This window comes from Hypomesus transpacificus, chromosome 8, assembly GCF_021917145.1.
Source record: "Hypomesus transpacificus isolate Combined female chromosome 8, fHypTra1, whole genome shotgun sequence".
Lineage (NCBI taxonomy): Eukaryota > Metazoa > Chordata > Actinopteri > Osmeriformes > Osmeridae > Hypomesus > Hypomesus transpacificus.
The window spans coordinates 6,289,690-6,304,943 of record NC_061067.1 but is presented as its reverse complement, the minus strand read 5'-3'; the positions used below and the strand labels follow the sequence as shown (position 1 = coordinate 6,304,943).

The 15,254-nt window shown below is 49.2% G+C and overlaps 1 protein-coding gene across 1 annotated transcript in view; it reads right to left on the bottom strand.

The window, feature by feature from the left end:
- Nucleotides 1-575: 575 nt before the first annotated feature.
- LOC124469874 (supervillin-like) overlaps nt 576-15,254 on the bottom strand; it is a 33,763-nt gene continuing 19,084 nt past the window's right edge. The window contains 27 exon segments of the mRNA XM_047023354.1: nt 576-986; nt 1,602-1,622; nt 1,874-2,029; nt 2,263-2,384; nt 2,524-2,667; nt 2,751-2,906; nt 3,221-3,354; nt 3,523-3,730; nt 4,048-4,153; nt 4,271-4,425; nt 4,684-4,963; nt 5,103-5,268; nt 5,695-5,870; nt 6,021-6,166; nt 6,429-6,576; nt 7,327-7,463; nt 8,277-8,432; nt 8,766-8,783; nt 8,786-8,937; nt 9,183-9,360; nt 9,532-9,618; nt 10,218-10,301; nt 10,832-10,994; nt 11,748-11,810; nt 12,291-12,371; nt 12,763-12,813; nt 14,894-15,026. Of these exon segments, the coding sequence (XP_046879310.1) occupies nt 900-986; nt 1,602-1,622; nt 1,874-2,029; nt 2,263-2,384; nt 2,524-2,667; nt 2,751-2,906; nt 3,221-3,354; nt 3,523-3,730; nt 4,048-4,153; nt 4,271-4,425; nt 4,684-4,963; nt 5,103-5,268; nt 5,695-5,870; nt 6,021-6,166; nt 6,429-6,576; nt 7,327-7,463; nt 8,277-8,432; nt 8,766-8,783; nt 8,786-8,937; nt 9,183-9,360; nt 9,532-9,618; nt 10,218-10,301; nt 10,832-10,994; nt 11,748-11,810; nt 12,291-12,371; nt 12,763-12,813; nt 14,894-15,026 (3,508 nt within the window). The 3' untranslated portion in view covers nt 576-899.

The window sequence follows — 15,254 nt, the reverse complement described above, 5'->3', positions numbered from 1 at the left end:
CATTTTTGGGGGAAAAAGCACAAAAACGAAATCAGGATTAACAACTTTCAGTGTTTATTTCTCTAATATCATTTATATCACAAAAAGAGTCTTAAAAATGCAGACTAATATTTATCTGTATAGAAACTGTACACAAAAGCAAGGCACTATACATTGGTGAATTTATTACCACCCCACTCCTCATAAGATGCAACACTTTAAAATCCAACTGCACCCCCTGAGCACCTGACGTGACGGCACAGTGCAGAACACCCCACACATCAGACAGAAAACACTAGAAGACACCCAGTCCTGCTGTAAAACTATCAATAAAAGGCTCTTCTTTATTTATTCAGTTCCTTATGTGGTGTTAAATACTATTTATTTATAATGCATAGACAGACGTCGAAAAAGAGCTTGGTGGAGCTAGAGGGGGGGGCTGGAGGGTGGAGTGACAGATCTACCCCCCAGCCTGACAGGGGTGTCAGGGATGCTGATGTATGGCTGACCATAATGTATGGATGTGCAGGCTTGAGCAGTCCTGTCGAAGCACAATATAAATAGATAACAACATGGATGGAGAAAAGGAGTAAAAAACTCAACAAAAACGACCTGGTCCATTATACACAAACGCACGCACGCACACAGGTCCATCCTAGAGAGACGCCACACGCATCGCTTGCCTCAGAAAAGGTGAAAAACAAATCAAAGAACAGAGACAGGAAAACCAGGCAAGAGGCTGGCCACACCTCCGCCCCAACGTCCGGCCCCCTCCCGTCCATGTCTCCTTGGATGGGGGGGTTGATTATTTATTTGATTTTATTTTTTCCTACTGGCTTGCACCACTTACACCGCCAATGTTGTCCGCTCACCTCCATCTTCCTCCCCGCTAGCTTTCTCTTGCTCTCCACCCAAACGTTCTAGAACAGTCCTTTGGCTTTCTTCACGTTCACCTGCTTCCAGCCAGGCAAGCACTCATACTCCTCTCTCGACATTTCCAACGCTTTCTGTTGAGACACACACATACAATTTGTCCCTATGCTAGGTAAGTAGATCAAAAATGAGTGAAGACCATAAACACCGCCCCCCCCCCCCCCCACACACACACACACACATCAAACAGATGGTGTGACACACTATCAAGAATAATAACTGTGCATTTCACCAGCTTCATCAAATCACAAATGACAGCAGCAGAAACAACCTACTTTGACCACGGGACTTCAACCTGAGAAGAACACACCACCATCCAAACAGGTGTGACAGTAACACATGCTCAGCCTTAACAGACATACTGGCATTACTCCAACCGCAATTAGGATCAATAAATTAAGATTGTATGAAACCACAAACAGCTCGTTCACTCCAGTATTTAGTGCAATTAGCACACAACCAAGTTTGTGAACTGCAAACAAAGGCACAAAAAAAAAAAAAAACAAGTGAGAGATGCCGCCATTTTTGTTCCACACCTTGCTTTGTTATGAGAGGAAGGGAGGATGAAGGAGGGAAAGTAGCAGGTGAAAAAGCAGCACACTGAAATGATGGGTGTTGTAGTTCAAGTGATCAAGCGAGGATGCTGTGAGTGTCTAGAGCCCCACGCCTGCGCAACTCAAAGAACTCACCTTCCCATAAGCCCCCACATCCTGAAAGGTGAAGTGGAACAGTAAATTGATGAGTACAAAAGAGAGAGAGAGATAAAGAGAGGGGGAGAGAGATAGATAAAAGGGATGAAAGAGAACAGATACAGCACTGACATGAACAAAGACGACAGCAAGGCAGAGAGGAGGTCAAGAGGACATCTTCACTTCACTAAGTCTATAGGAGTTATGACCCAAGTGAATCTGGGGAAAGTCAATGCACACTGCAACCAACTCCATTCCTCCCCGGAACCCACCTCAAAGTCGTCATCTGACAGGTAGATCTCCAGACGCAGAGGGTCGACGCCCTCGGGCAGCGGGCGGGCCAGCAGCTCTGTCAGGGGGTAGGCCGTCTTACACAGCCTGGCCAGCACGTCCTCCACCAGGATGATCTGGTTACACACCTCTGCCTCCTGACAGGACGGAAGGCTCTTACTGCCAGACCATCACCTGACCATCTATGGACATGCTTAACATTTCGAGTGCCTTTAACCAGTATAAGTTAACCAGAGTAAGTGAACTCCTGGACAATAGGTGGGTGGTGAGGTTGAGGGGGTAATGAGGTCGGGGGGTGGTGAGGTTGAGGGGGTGGTGAGGTTGGGGGGTGGTGAGGTTGGGGGGTGGTGAGGTTGTGGTGAGGTCGTACCCTCTCGGTGATATCAGCGATGTCCTCGCGGTGCTCCCAGCTGGGGAACATGTTGGTGAAAGTCAGGGGCTCCAACCCGGCGTGGATCAGGTAAGACTTGGGGGGCTTCTTCTCATTCTTCGCTGTGGTGGGGATTGAGGGGGGTGTGGAGAGAGAGAATGATAAGACGGCAAACAAACTCGATACATAAAATGAGATGCCAGAATCCACGTGACACCTACACCGCCCTGTGTGTTAACCGCAAATGGTCTGGGGGCGTACCTTGGCAGTACTGCAGCACTGTCTCCATGGCACACTTCCTGTCTGCATCCCAGCGGATGTGGGCGGAGCCGGGGCTCTCGATATCCTGAGGCCACCAGCCCTGCCACAGGTACACCTCGTGGTGGTTGTCCACCAGGAATAGGGCTGTGCACGCACAGAACGAAGACAGAACATCAGAAACACAAAAACACAGTGAGAGAGCACTTCTACATTTCAAGTGTGTGTACCTGGCTGGGAGGCAGTGTACAGGTCTTCCTGTAAGAAGGGCAGAGAGTTGACCAGGCTGGGCTCTCTTGCGGGGTAGAAGAACTCCGTGGCAACAAACTCCCCAGAGCAGCTGCTGAGTTGGTAGAGGCGGGGGGTGAAGTTAAACTTCCCTGGATCTGACGGAGGGAGGGGGCAAATGTCACGACGTCACGCCACAACACCTGCTAGGGTACTCTTCAATACATCTTCACCCATCTCAATAGAGGATGGGTGAAAGAAGGAATGTCACGCAGGTCCGTTGTGTTCAAAAGGAGAAGAGGAGGAAAGGAGGGATGCATGAGTGTTGTAATAATTGAAACTGGGCCCAAGACAGAACAAGACCATCAAAGGCAGTACAGAGCAACTAAGGAGTCGCTGTGAGAGAGAGAGGAAAAATCTTGTTTCCATTCTGGGATTTGGATGCAAAAGCGTTGTTTGCATGTGTGCTGACCTTGAAGCATGCAGTCGTAAGTCTTCCTGTCCCTCTTCCCCAGTGCCTCCCAGAATTCCACGGGCTCCGAGCCTTCGTCAAACTCATGGATGGTCATCTTGCAGCTGGTGTGGAGCCCTGCCTCCAGGGGACACCTGGACACACACACACACACAGACCCACCCCTAGTTAAAACACGCCCCTCGGAAACAGTGCCTTCCATTTTGGGTGTTCTCGTCACTCCCTTGTGGGGGGTAGTGATCCAGCAGGTGTGCACATCCAGGAAATGCCTACAGCATGTGCAGGAAAAGCTAGCCACTCACTGCTCCTTGATCCTGTTGGCGGCGGTGCGCGCCACGTCGCGCGCGTGCGTCTGGGTCTTGCAGCCGTGCCACAGGTAGATGAGAGCCTGGCTCACGCTCAGCAGGGCCATGGAGGCCCGCGAGCGCAGGCTGATGCTGTGGCACGCCACCTCCAGCAGGTGGGCCTCCACCGGGGCCTCGCCTCGCACGCAGTACAGGCGCCAGTCATCTGAGGGGGGGGAGGAGGAACACAGAGAGGGGGTGTTGGTTCCATTGTGGAGGAATAAAAGACACCCAGTGTGCATTTTTGTTGGACTGGGGTTTCCGAATATCTCCCATGGAAGCATCCTTCCCTGAGGTAGTCTAGTATCAAACAATGCAACGGAAAATGACAACCAATGAAAGTGTGCTGCAGTGTCTTTCCTGGACAAGAGGAAGGCTTCCAAAACGTACTTACTGATCCCTACTAACTGTTATCTCAAGAGAGTAGCGCCAGGGCAGGAGAAAAGAGCCAAAGAGAAGGGCAAGGTGAGAGAAAGTGCTTACTCTGAGAGTTCTCCTCCTCCTCCTCCCTCTTCCCAGCATGGACCACCATCCCTCCTTTAAAACACTGGAGGAAACAGGGGGGCTCCTTCCCCTGCTGGACCTGCACCTGGACAACCAGGGAGCAAGAGAGAGATGTCACACACACACACAGAGTAGCCCAGGCATCTGCTCCTTCCCTCATGCACAGGCATATATTTATACACTGTACACACACACATCGTACCTGTGCTCCTCTCTCCTCGTCCAGCTCCACGGTCATCAGCGCCGACGTTCCCTTCTCGCTGACGGTGGCATTGCGTCCCTGCCAGAAGAAGTAGCAACACTTCTCTTTCCCGGCACCCGCCGTCCTCACCTGCTCTGGATTCTGCCTCCTCCCAACTGAGAGAGAGAGACATACACGGCCGACACGTGACTACGTCAATGTTTTCTGTTTACCGCACCAGGTTAGGTTGCCAGACAGAGAGGGATGAGGAAGGAGAGAGAGAAAGAAAGGAGAAAGGGAGGGGAGGGTAGGAGAAGAAACAGAGGAAGAACAGGAGAGCCTGAAAGAGCAAAGCTCTGGGATGAGGACCCTGAACAGCAGTCTCTTTAGAAGGTTTTTTCTTTCTTTAGAAGGACAAAGCTTTATCCACTCACCTGCCGTGCTCACCATGTACTTCCACTTGACCACGTAGGTGTCGCCCTCGTGGAACTGGCCGATGCTCTGGCGTGGCAGGCGGCTGTAGTCAAACTCCAAGATGTGCCACACCTCCACCGCCAGCGTGCTCACGTCGTAGCTCCGCCTCTCCTCGCCCTCCACCATGCCGTAGCCCCGCCCCACGCTCAGGCCGTCCAGCACGGTGCGCACCGGCGCCTGGAGGAGGGGCAGCATGAGGGCGGCGTCGTACGGGCGCGGCTGCTCCGCTCCCTGCTGCTCCTGGAGGGGTCAGGGGATGTAGATGGGTGGAAGGAAGGAGGCACTGGGTTAGCTAACTACCATTGAGCTATAAATGTTGAGCTATAAACGACCCACCATGCAACACAACTAAGATGTGGCCACGGTGGAATAGCAGTACCTTGTGTTGGTTGTGGTGATTGTGGCCGTTCTTGGCGGTGACGACGCCGGCAGCGGGAGTCTTCTTGGCGTCGGTCCAGTCCAGGAACTTCTCCTTAAACAGGGTGGTCTCGTTGTGCTGAGTCAGCCTCCCGAACACGGCCCAGTCTGGACGGCCTTGGCCCTTCCTGATGGGGGGGGGGGGGCGGGGGAGGGGTCAGCACCGACTGTGTACTGATACGAGTGTGTTTCCGCAGTAAGGGATTGTGTCTGTTTGTGCCTCTGGAACCGGGACGCTTCATCCTTGGGCACAAACCCAGACGCAGGGGGCTTGTGTATGGCAAGAGCAGCCATGACCATTTATAGAGAACAGGTTGTGCAGAGCGTCTGGCTCCTGTACATGGTCCCAAGGTTGTTTACATGTTCTCACATAGTTGGCGAGAAGTTTTATGGGAGTGAATATCAGTCCGGTGGAAACATACAGCTTGTCCTGACCTGAGAGATTAGCAGCGAGAAGTACCACCGTTTCCTCACGACTAAATAAATAAACACTCCGGTATATATGAGACGCCAAGTGTGTGTGTGTGTGTGTGTGTGTGTGTGTACCCCCTCACTTGGGTATGAGGGCGTTGCATTCCCCGGGGTCCAGGGGGTTGATGTCGCAGCAGGTGTAGTCGAAGGTGCCGTTCCACAGGTGCTTGGCTAGCTGGAAGGCCACCTTCCTCTGTGCCAGCGTCACCTCCTTGCCGTGCCACACGTACACTTCGCTACCAAAGTCAAACACCAGCACCTAGGGAGCCCACAGACACAGGCATGCTGTCATTGGGTTTCATGTTTTATAAAAATATTAAATAAATGTGGACTTGTGCACAGCTTAAATGCCTAATAAGCTGTGCCTATATTATATTGTCATGAGATGATGGACAAGATGGCTGGCCACCTCTGTGGGTCGGAGCAGAGTGCAGCGGGGGACTTTGCCCCAGAAGTCGTCATCGGGCACCAGTTTGTCATCAAGCAGGCGGTAGATGCAGTTGGTCTCCACGATGGCACTCTCGTACAGCTCATCCTCATCGGGCGTCCCAGCAGCTACCGGAAACCAGAAGTTGTTTAAACGATCAAGTTTTAAACACCAGAGAGAGCCCGCTTTGACTACAAGCCCATGATGCAGTGTGGCCTGAAGGACTGTTATATCATTTATATACAAGTCCACTTGATCTGCCTGAGACATTATTGTTGCATTTTTGCATTAATATAGGTACCAGTGCACTGGTATTGATAATGCTGAGTCTATGTAAACACACAGCCTACAATAGATTATCATAATGCTAGGCCAGCACTTTATCCTCACCCTGGTAGCTGGTCTGTCCGCCTAGAACCTTCCAGAAGTCCTTAGCAGCATGGCTGTGTGTGTTGATGCCTTCCTCGATCACCTGGACGTAGTCTGCCTTGCAGCCCAGGTCCCGCTTGGTCTGGATGAAGGCGGCCATCTCTGCAGCCTGGGGCCCAGACACACACGCACGCACACGCACGCACACACACAGAAATTCAAACAGAAAGAGAGACAGGAAACCAAGGAGGTGGGTTAGATACAACATGACACAGCAATACCACAATAACAACTACTTCCTTAGATGTGAACAGACTTCTTGGTGAACAAAAGGCTTTTCTAAATTAGTTCTGAAACTAGGACTGTCGTGAGTCAGAAAATGAGTCCATACTGAATGTTGTCTTTAGGAGGTAAACATGGAAATTTCTACTGATAAAACAGCCTGTCAAAATGGGTTCAGTGTGATGCCTGGCTACCCAGAGGGCTGGGAGGCTGCGCTGAACAATGGGCTTGGGTCTACATGTCAGCATGCAGCTTCCTGCAGCTGGTTTCCTCTCACATTCCACTTCCTTTGCTACGCAATCCCCGCTTCCTGCCGAGGCGGTGTTTACTTCCTGTATTTGAAGCACACGCCTGATGACAACATTAGGCCCTTTAAACACTGAGCAGTACGAGTCACGTGAGCAACACTACTAACGATGCTCTGGAACACACAGACTGTGTTGGAGCTCAGTTTGACTGTAGGTAGTGTGCTGTGATTGCTTATCAATGTATGATATCTGTCTGCCTGCCTGTCTGCCCATCCATTTGTACATTGCAGTGTTTCCGCCATGTTGATTTTGCCGTGGCGGCCCGCCAGACCTGCCCCCACTGCTAAAACAAATCCTAGAGGAAACACTGCATTGTTCCACAAACTCACCTTGGCCTTTTCAATGACATTGGCAAACTCCCCAGTCCAAATAAAGCAGTATTGGCGTGTGACAAGCAGAAAGCAGTCTCCGCTGTTCAACGAAGATGATCTGGGCTCAACAAGCCTGGTCTGGACGTGGCGGCGACCTAGTAAAACACACAGGTTACTACTATCCGTTTCAAGAATCAGTGGCTATAGAAAATAAACAGCATGCTAACACATGTAGCCTTTAGATTAGAATCAAACTAATAATATGCCTTGCATGTGTTTTAACAGCTTTGGGGGTGGATTAGGGAGAGGGAGGGCTTGAAGGGACAGTCAAGCCCAGGATAGAGAGAGCTGACTTGAGACAGAATGATTTAGAGACCCCAGCTGTTACCCAGAGCCCCTTGGAGGAGATGGGAAAGAAACCAAAATAGCCATGAAAACTTTGCTTAGCCTTTTTCCTCTGGGTTGAAACCTCCATTAGAGAGGAAGTCTTTGAAGAGAATCCTTCACAGCTTAGAGTGAACCCCAATTATTTTTTAGTTTTTATCCCTCAACGAACGTCAGAGCTTAGAATGAGGTCACTGGGACATATCTGGCAGACCTCTGGAGGAGCTGCAGCAGTATCAGGATTTGGGGAGACAACTGCCACGGGAACAACACGCAAAAAATTGTCAGGCGGGCATTTTGCTCAATGTTTAACTGTCTTTACTCCAGTAAAAATGTTCAATCTTTTTGTAAGTTAACGGTTTTTCTCCTCGTCTGACTCATCCAGAAGTCTACCCTGCTGTACTTTTTGTAGGCCATTGACTTGACTAAAAGGATTATGTTTTTCTACTTGATGTGAAAGGCCAGGAAACGTTCTACTGGGGGTACACACACATGCATAACATGCTCTCTTAGTGAGCTCTGAGGGCTGATGAGGGTGTGTGTGCTGCAGGCATGCACGGTGTGTGTGTGTGTGATGGAGCTACCTTTGACCTGGATCAGCATGAGCTTCTTGTAGGGCAAGGCACTGTTGTTGGATGTCTGCTCTGAAATGCTGACACTGCGTAGGTGAACACTGCTAAAGTTCTCCTTACTGGCCAGACCGGCTAGAGCAACCTCTGAGAAACCTGAGTTCTTACTCACTGGAGAACACACACACACACAGGACAGAGAGTCTAAGTTAGGATAAAGACACGGTGAATACACACACACACACAGACCTACAGATCCAATAATCTATATTTCCATGAAGGACAGGCAGGTATATACACACAGCACACATACAATTGAACAAAAAACAAAACACATACACCTCAACAAGTTTTAAGACACGTAAAAAACACACATTCCGAAGTGAAATAACAACCATGCTAACAGAAACACCCTACAAAGCAGTCATTCCACAACAGCCGTTCCTTCTTCAGAGAGTTTGAGCTGGTCTCTCGGGAGTCTATAACAGCGGGAGGTTCACTCACTCTTCTCTGCCTTCATCTCTTGCTCTCCAGCAGGCCGATGTTGAGCCTCTGCTCCGTGTACTCGTGGCGGATGTCCTCCCTCGCCGCCAGCATCTTCAGGGGGTTCCTGGACGCCGGAACGTTCCGGGCCGGTCGCACTGCCCGCTTGTGCTGCACCATGTCGGAGGTCAACCTGGGAGAGGGGTCAGACGTTAGGGCTTGAAGGAGAGGAGGTAGCGTGTGTGTATGAGTGTGTGTGTGTGTACTAGGGTTTGCACAATGCTGACTCATCCTACAGTATGTTAAAATGTGCACCCCAGGGATGCTGTCATGGTAATAGTATATCTAATGATTCCCATGTAGTCCACTCCATGTGATTTACTTTGATGTTAAAAGTTTCACACAAAGAAAGCCATGCAGGGGCTCCACAAGGCTTACATGGGCATGCTGGTGCCGAATATGGCATCAAAGTCCTCCTCGAGGTCCACCTGGCAGCTCAGGTGTGGCAGCTCAGCCGCGTGGCGGTAGAACTTGGAGAAGATCTCATCGTCAAGGTCCATCACCTCCTTCACCTTCTTCTCCGTCACTGTGATGGTGGTTTCTGACAGGCCTGCCACTGATGGGGTCAAGACGGAGAAGGTGGGGGAGGGGGGTGTTGTTAACTGGGTGTCGTTTGCTTGAAGTTTGTCTAAATTTTTTAATGAGGAATAGTATAGTATGTATACTGTAATACAAATGGTGTCACGTTCTGGTGTCATGTTCTGTACACAGTGAAGACTACAATCACCTTTACTGTTCAGCTTGCCCAGGAAGGACTCAAGCTTATCCAGCTTCCTGTCTGTCTCCAAGTTCATGTCTGGCTTGGCCTCTATCTCTGTTGGGAACACAGGGCAAGTTAGCCTCGAATAGGACTACACAGTGCTGAGCAGCTTACAATGAAAATGACCACAAGTTCATAGAATTTCATCACAACAGTGAGTCACAAGCACAGACTTAGCCACCATGAAACAGTGCTGATTGATTGAGGTTCAGTAGATAAGTCTCATGCATCGATGCAAGCTTTCACCAGCCAACCAAACACTACCCCAGGGTTTCGATATTCTACAAGTCATTGATTGACTTTTAGAAATCTGTGAGAAACTTTTAGTACAATCTGTGAGATTTGATTCATACAATACAACACCAAAAGAAAGATGAATACACCTTCCATTTTGAATATTTCTTCCCAGTCTTCAAAGAAAAACAAAGACATTGGATTAGCCCAAAAAACTAAGAGTGAGAATCAGATTTAGGGTGCTTATTTCAGTAAATATTTAAGCACATAACTGTATTTTCAGTTCATTATGAATGGGGCAGGTGTGTGTTGGGTGAGACTGGGGTCCACTGAGGGGTTAACCAGACCGGAGGGACAGGAGTCCAGCTCAGGGACACACTCTACACATCTACCTAGTGAGGAGAGGTTACTATACAAACCTTCTTGTGGTTTGGAGATGGCAGGACTGCTGGTCTTGGGTTTGGAGAGAACTGGAGAGAGGAGAGCTGAGGGAGCCGCCAGACCTAACCCCCCCCCACACACACACACAAAAACACACAATAAACCCCCAAAGAACCAACCCATGCGCTATAGGCTATTTAAACCCTTTCTCCATGTGCTGTATGAACTGCATAACAAGCCTTAGCTAACCTATGCCTAATGCTAAGCTGACAGTAGCTACATGCATTGTTGGCCCGCTCTGCTAAGCTAACAGTAGCCAGGCCAACTCCTCCACACTGGTAGCAGGAAGGATCGTTGTGTGGGCGGGGCTCTTCTGTCTCATTGGCTGTGACAGTAATCCCACCGTGCAGCAAAGGTTTAGCAGTAAACCTGGCTGAAACGGCCCCCCCTAAACTGGCCTCCCACATCCCCCCAGACCAGACCACTGCTAATAGGATAATGGGGGAGGTAATCATATCATTTTCTGCCTGAGTGGAAACCACAGGGGCTGCCGTTTCTGTGTGTGTGTGTGTGTTTAGGGAGGGAGGTGACATTTTTATTCACCGGTTGCCAAACTGAAAAGGTTTTTAAGAGTGTGTTTATATCGGCGGACCTTTCTTAACCATGCGCCCGGCCACGGTGAACTGCGTGGAGTCGTTGGCGGCGCCGCGGCCCTTGGACTTCCAGGCCTCCTCCCGGGTGCAGATCATCTGCTTCCTCTCCTGGATGGACATGTGGGCCTCGATACGCTGCATCTCCAGCTCCTCACCCATCCTCTGAGAGAAAGAGAAAGAGAGAGAGACAGAGAGAAACAGAGACAGAGAGAGACAGAGAGAGAGAGACAGCGAGAGAGAGACAGAGAGAGAGAGACAGCGAGAGAGAGACAGAGAGAGTGGACACAGTACAGGAGAGAAACAGAGCAGGATGGTAAGGGAGAGAAATTAAGAACACTGTAAACAATCTCTCCTCAATAGATCCTACTGTAAGTCTGATGTTTTTATGTAAGAGAATCACACACACACACAACATACTGCCCCAGCTAGCATAACCTATGCACACACTTCCCTTAAACACAACCTTGATTTACATTTGTCATAAATGGTTTATCTGACAGTCTTCCGTTTCAGGCTTGGTTTTAATAATCTAACTGCAAATGCCTCCAAATGTTCACATTTGTACACTTTAGTATGAGGACAGCAGTCAATCACAGATGCAGTTTGTGGACTGTACGTACACAACAACATCTGACTTCTCCAACTTCTCACCCGTTAAGGTTTGGGATCTCAAACCCGAGCCCTGTTTGTATAATCACCATCATACCAAAACAGGGCATGTGACGGTGTGTGCGTACGTGTGTGTGTGTGCATGTCAGAATGCATGCACTAGTTAATAGTTTGCTATTGTAAGAGGAAAGGTTTATAAACACTTAAGATAGGTTTATAAACACTTAAGTGCTTTACACAGTGACATCTGGCTATGGGAGGTATGATGGAGGAGGACGGGGGGGGGGGGGGCAGGGCGGGGGTCACCTTCCATCTCCAAGGATGTCTCTCATCCACCTGCAACTGCTGCAGGGGTTTAGGTGGAGCGGCCTGCACAACAGGATGGGGGGAGGAGGGCGAGAGAGACAGACAGAGAATGGAAAAGAGAGATGGATGAAGAAGAGAGAGCAGCCTATGTACTGTATATGCGTAGGCACAAAGCTATGGAGCTGGCGGAGCCATGCCGGGCTGCGGCCCTTCACCAGAAGACGGGGCAAGGGGCACCGTAAGCATGGCGGCCACTGCACACTGAAGCACTGTTGAGAAGGTGCAGACATTAAAGGAAGTCATATGGAAGTCAAATGTACCCAGGCTGAAAGCCTCGGGGGAGCAGGGAGGGGGGGCAGGGAGGGGGAGCAGGGAGGGGGGGCAGGGAGGGGGGGGATAATGTAGCGTGAAGCCTTGAGCGTCAGCATTAGACCAACACCAAACACACGAGGAGAGGCTGAGGCTTTTGTAAGTGTGTGGTTATACTTAGTGTTAGGAAGGCAGTTGGTGCGCGTGTGCGCTCGTTGGCAGCAGTGGTCTCACCTGGGTTGGGGGGGCATCATGGGGAGTTATGTGGACAGGGGGCTCGGGAGGAGGGGACAAGGTAGCGGCAAAGACTGGCTCCTGACAAGGCAGTGCCATGGAAGAGTCAGACGTGCACGCGCACACACACACACACAGAGAGATACAGACAGACGTATCAAGAGGGTACTGGCTGAAATAGAGAGGTTCAGAAAAGCAGGGGATTCCAAGTGGTTTGACTGGATGCCGATAAACACTACGTCCCCAGGTGTCATGCTGTGTGTAGGGTTAGGAGGAAGGCCCACAGTATGTGAGGATGAGAGCGCCTAGATGCAACCATGATGGAGGGATGACAACACTTGACGGACAGCAGGGATGTTTTAGAGCAGGATGATAACACACCACCAACCAGAGGAACACCACTGTGACAGTAGGTGAAAACACACCACTGGTGTATGTTCAGACACCAGTGTGTTCCAGACCCCTAGCTTACCCAGAGTTGATCCGCCACGGCAAAATCATCGATCACCATGGGCCCTTCGTCCTATAGAGAGCAGCCGAGGGAAGAGAGGGGGGACAGGGGGGTCTGTAGGAGTGGTGGGGTCCCTGTTGTGGTAGGGTGTGATGCTAACATACTGGGCTAACCTGCCATGCTAAGTTTGTTAACAAACTAGGCTGCCATGTTAGCGTCATCTACACGCCGTTTGCCAATGTTGTCGAGCTGCTAAAATTGCTACAGTAACATCATAACTGAGCTCATGTTTAAAGATATAGCTAACCTATGATAACTTAGCTGAGATACTACTAATGTAATAAACGGACAATATGAACGCAACATTATGAACTTCTAGACATACTAACACCTTAACAAACCCTTCTGGTCAAACAGATATGGGAATTATGACAGTCGCCATCGTGATAGTCTACAAAAAAAACATTTTCCTTCTTGGACAGGCGATCAAGCAGGATGCGTTTCTATTTCAGTATGCGTTTACAGTCCCAACAAAGAGACCACAGAGAAGCTAATCCACATCCTGCAGCATGACGAACAATCTACTGTTCTGTGCTGGGTCATTATCTATCCAACGACCCCATCCTCTCCCTGCCTCAGACCCCATCCTCTGACCTCCTCCAGGACATGGAGTCCACTAGCTGAGCTGAATGGGAAGATTAAGAAGCAACGCAAAGAGGATCTATTTTTCTTGTAAAACTGAGGGACAGGCCTTTTCATGTTAATTCGATTCAACCGTTTTGTGCTCCAACTATTCTTTTCCTTCATGTTCTCATCTTGAAATGACTCAGATGCTGTAGAATGTGTGACAGTGATGTGACATGAGTCTCGGATCTTCACTTTCCCTGAGCAGAGAATGGGAGGTTTTTGCGGAACCTTCAGTGCCCTAAATGATTCCGTAAACACATCTGATGTTTGGTGGGTGTGCTTTCCTGCTGGTTGATTGCACTTAACGTATTTGCACAGTCTCTTAGAAAACATTCAAATATCTAAGCAAAGATGGAGTATTATCAAAACACAGTCTGACTTTGTGGAAAGGACACGGGCTGTGTTGAGAATACTTCTAAACAGAGGGGGGAGTCCCAGCAGGCCCCAGTGACAGAGACAGATGTAGAGTCAAGCAGCATGCAGTGATTGAAACAACGTTTATTTGATCATAATGAAGACACATGCAAACAGAGAAAATGACAAACAACGTAGAAAGGAGAGAGGTTCCAGTACATGTAACATGCATGGGTTATTGAAGATAGAGATAGGTGGAAAGATGCATGCTAGACATACAAAGATACGTGCCTGATCCCCGATCACCACTGAAGATTGTCATGTGACTCAATAATTTCACCAAATGAATCCCAACACAGAGTGCAAATCCTTTGCATTCCATAGTCACAATAATGTAAAAAATTTGAAACCAACATGGACTGACAATTGGGATAAATGATTTAACCATAAAAACATTACTATCAATTCTTTCTCACCCAGCACTGCTCACTGCAGAATTGTAAATCCCTCTAGACCAGAGTAAGTTACAGTACGAGCACGCAAGGTTTATTAGATTGAAGGCTAAATCTGCATGTCTTAATATGTCCAATCAAAACTTAAATCTGTTTCCAATGGTCATTTACACGCATACAGTGCAAGATTCCCTTTAACAAAGTTTTAAGCAGTAATCTGACAGAGCATGTGAAACAAGGTGAGATGAAACAGGTTGAGAAGAACAGAACAGAGACAGACACGAGCTTAACACACGAGAGCAGAGACAATGTACAACCCCTCTGTTTAGACACATCCTCCCTTCTGCCCAGGAACAAAGCCAACAAAGTCAAACACCTACATAACATGCAACAGTATTACTGTCAAGATTGCTGTTGTGGTTTCTGTGGTGCATATCATCTAGAGGTGTTTGTATTTAGTCTGAAAGCTACAGTAAAGACTGATTAGACAATCTCCTTCCCCCAGCGCCAGCAGTGTGTATGTGTGTATGTAACCAAGACGGTATGCACGGTAAAACACCATCAGTGGGCTGGTTTGCGAGGGTAATTGTTGTACAAGGTGGACTGTATGCACGTAACCTCAGGGTTTAGGGGTCAGGGGTCAAGTCAGGTGAGGTTACCTTCTTTTTGAAGTTCTGCTCCACCTCCCAGAGTTGAACGTGTTGCTCCGACACTGCAGCTTTGACCACATCCTGCTTCCTGTTGATGCGGTTGCGCCAGTCATCTTCACCGCTCTTCTTCAGCAGGGCCAGTCTGAGGGGCAGAGGGGGAAGGGGAAAAGAGAAATGGTGTCAGATTCTGGCCTTGTCTGTCTGACTTAACCAGAGGAAGTTGCTCTGTGCCTCCTGTATCTAAGCAGACCAGGGCAGAGTCTCTCTGCGGTCTACTTCACTCATTTATTTGGGTCCTGGAGCAGAACTTGAAGCACCACTGGCAGTCTTAAAGAGGGCTGACACCAAATAGCACTGAGTGGCGACTTCC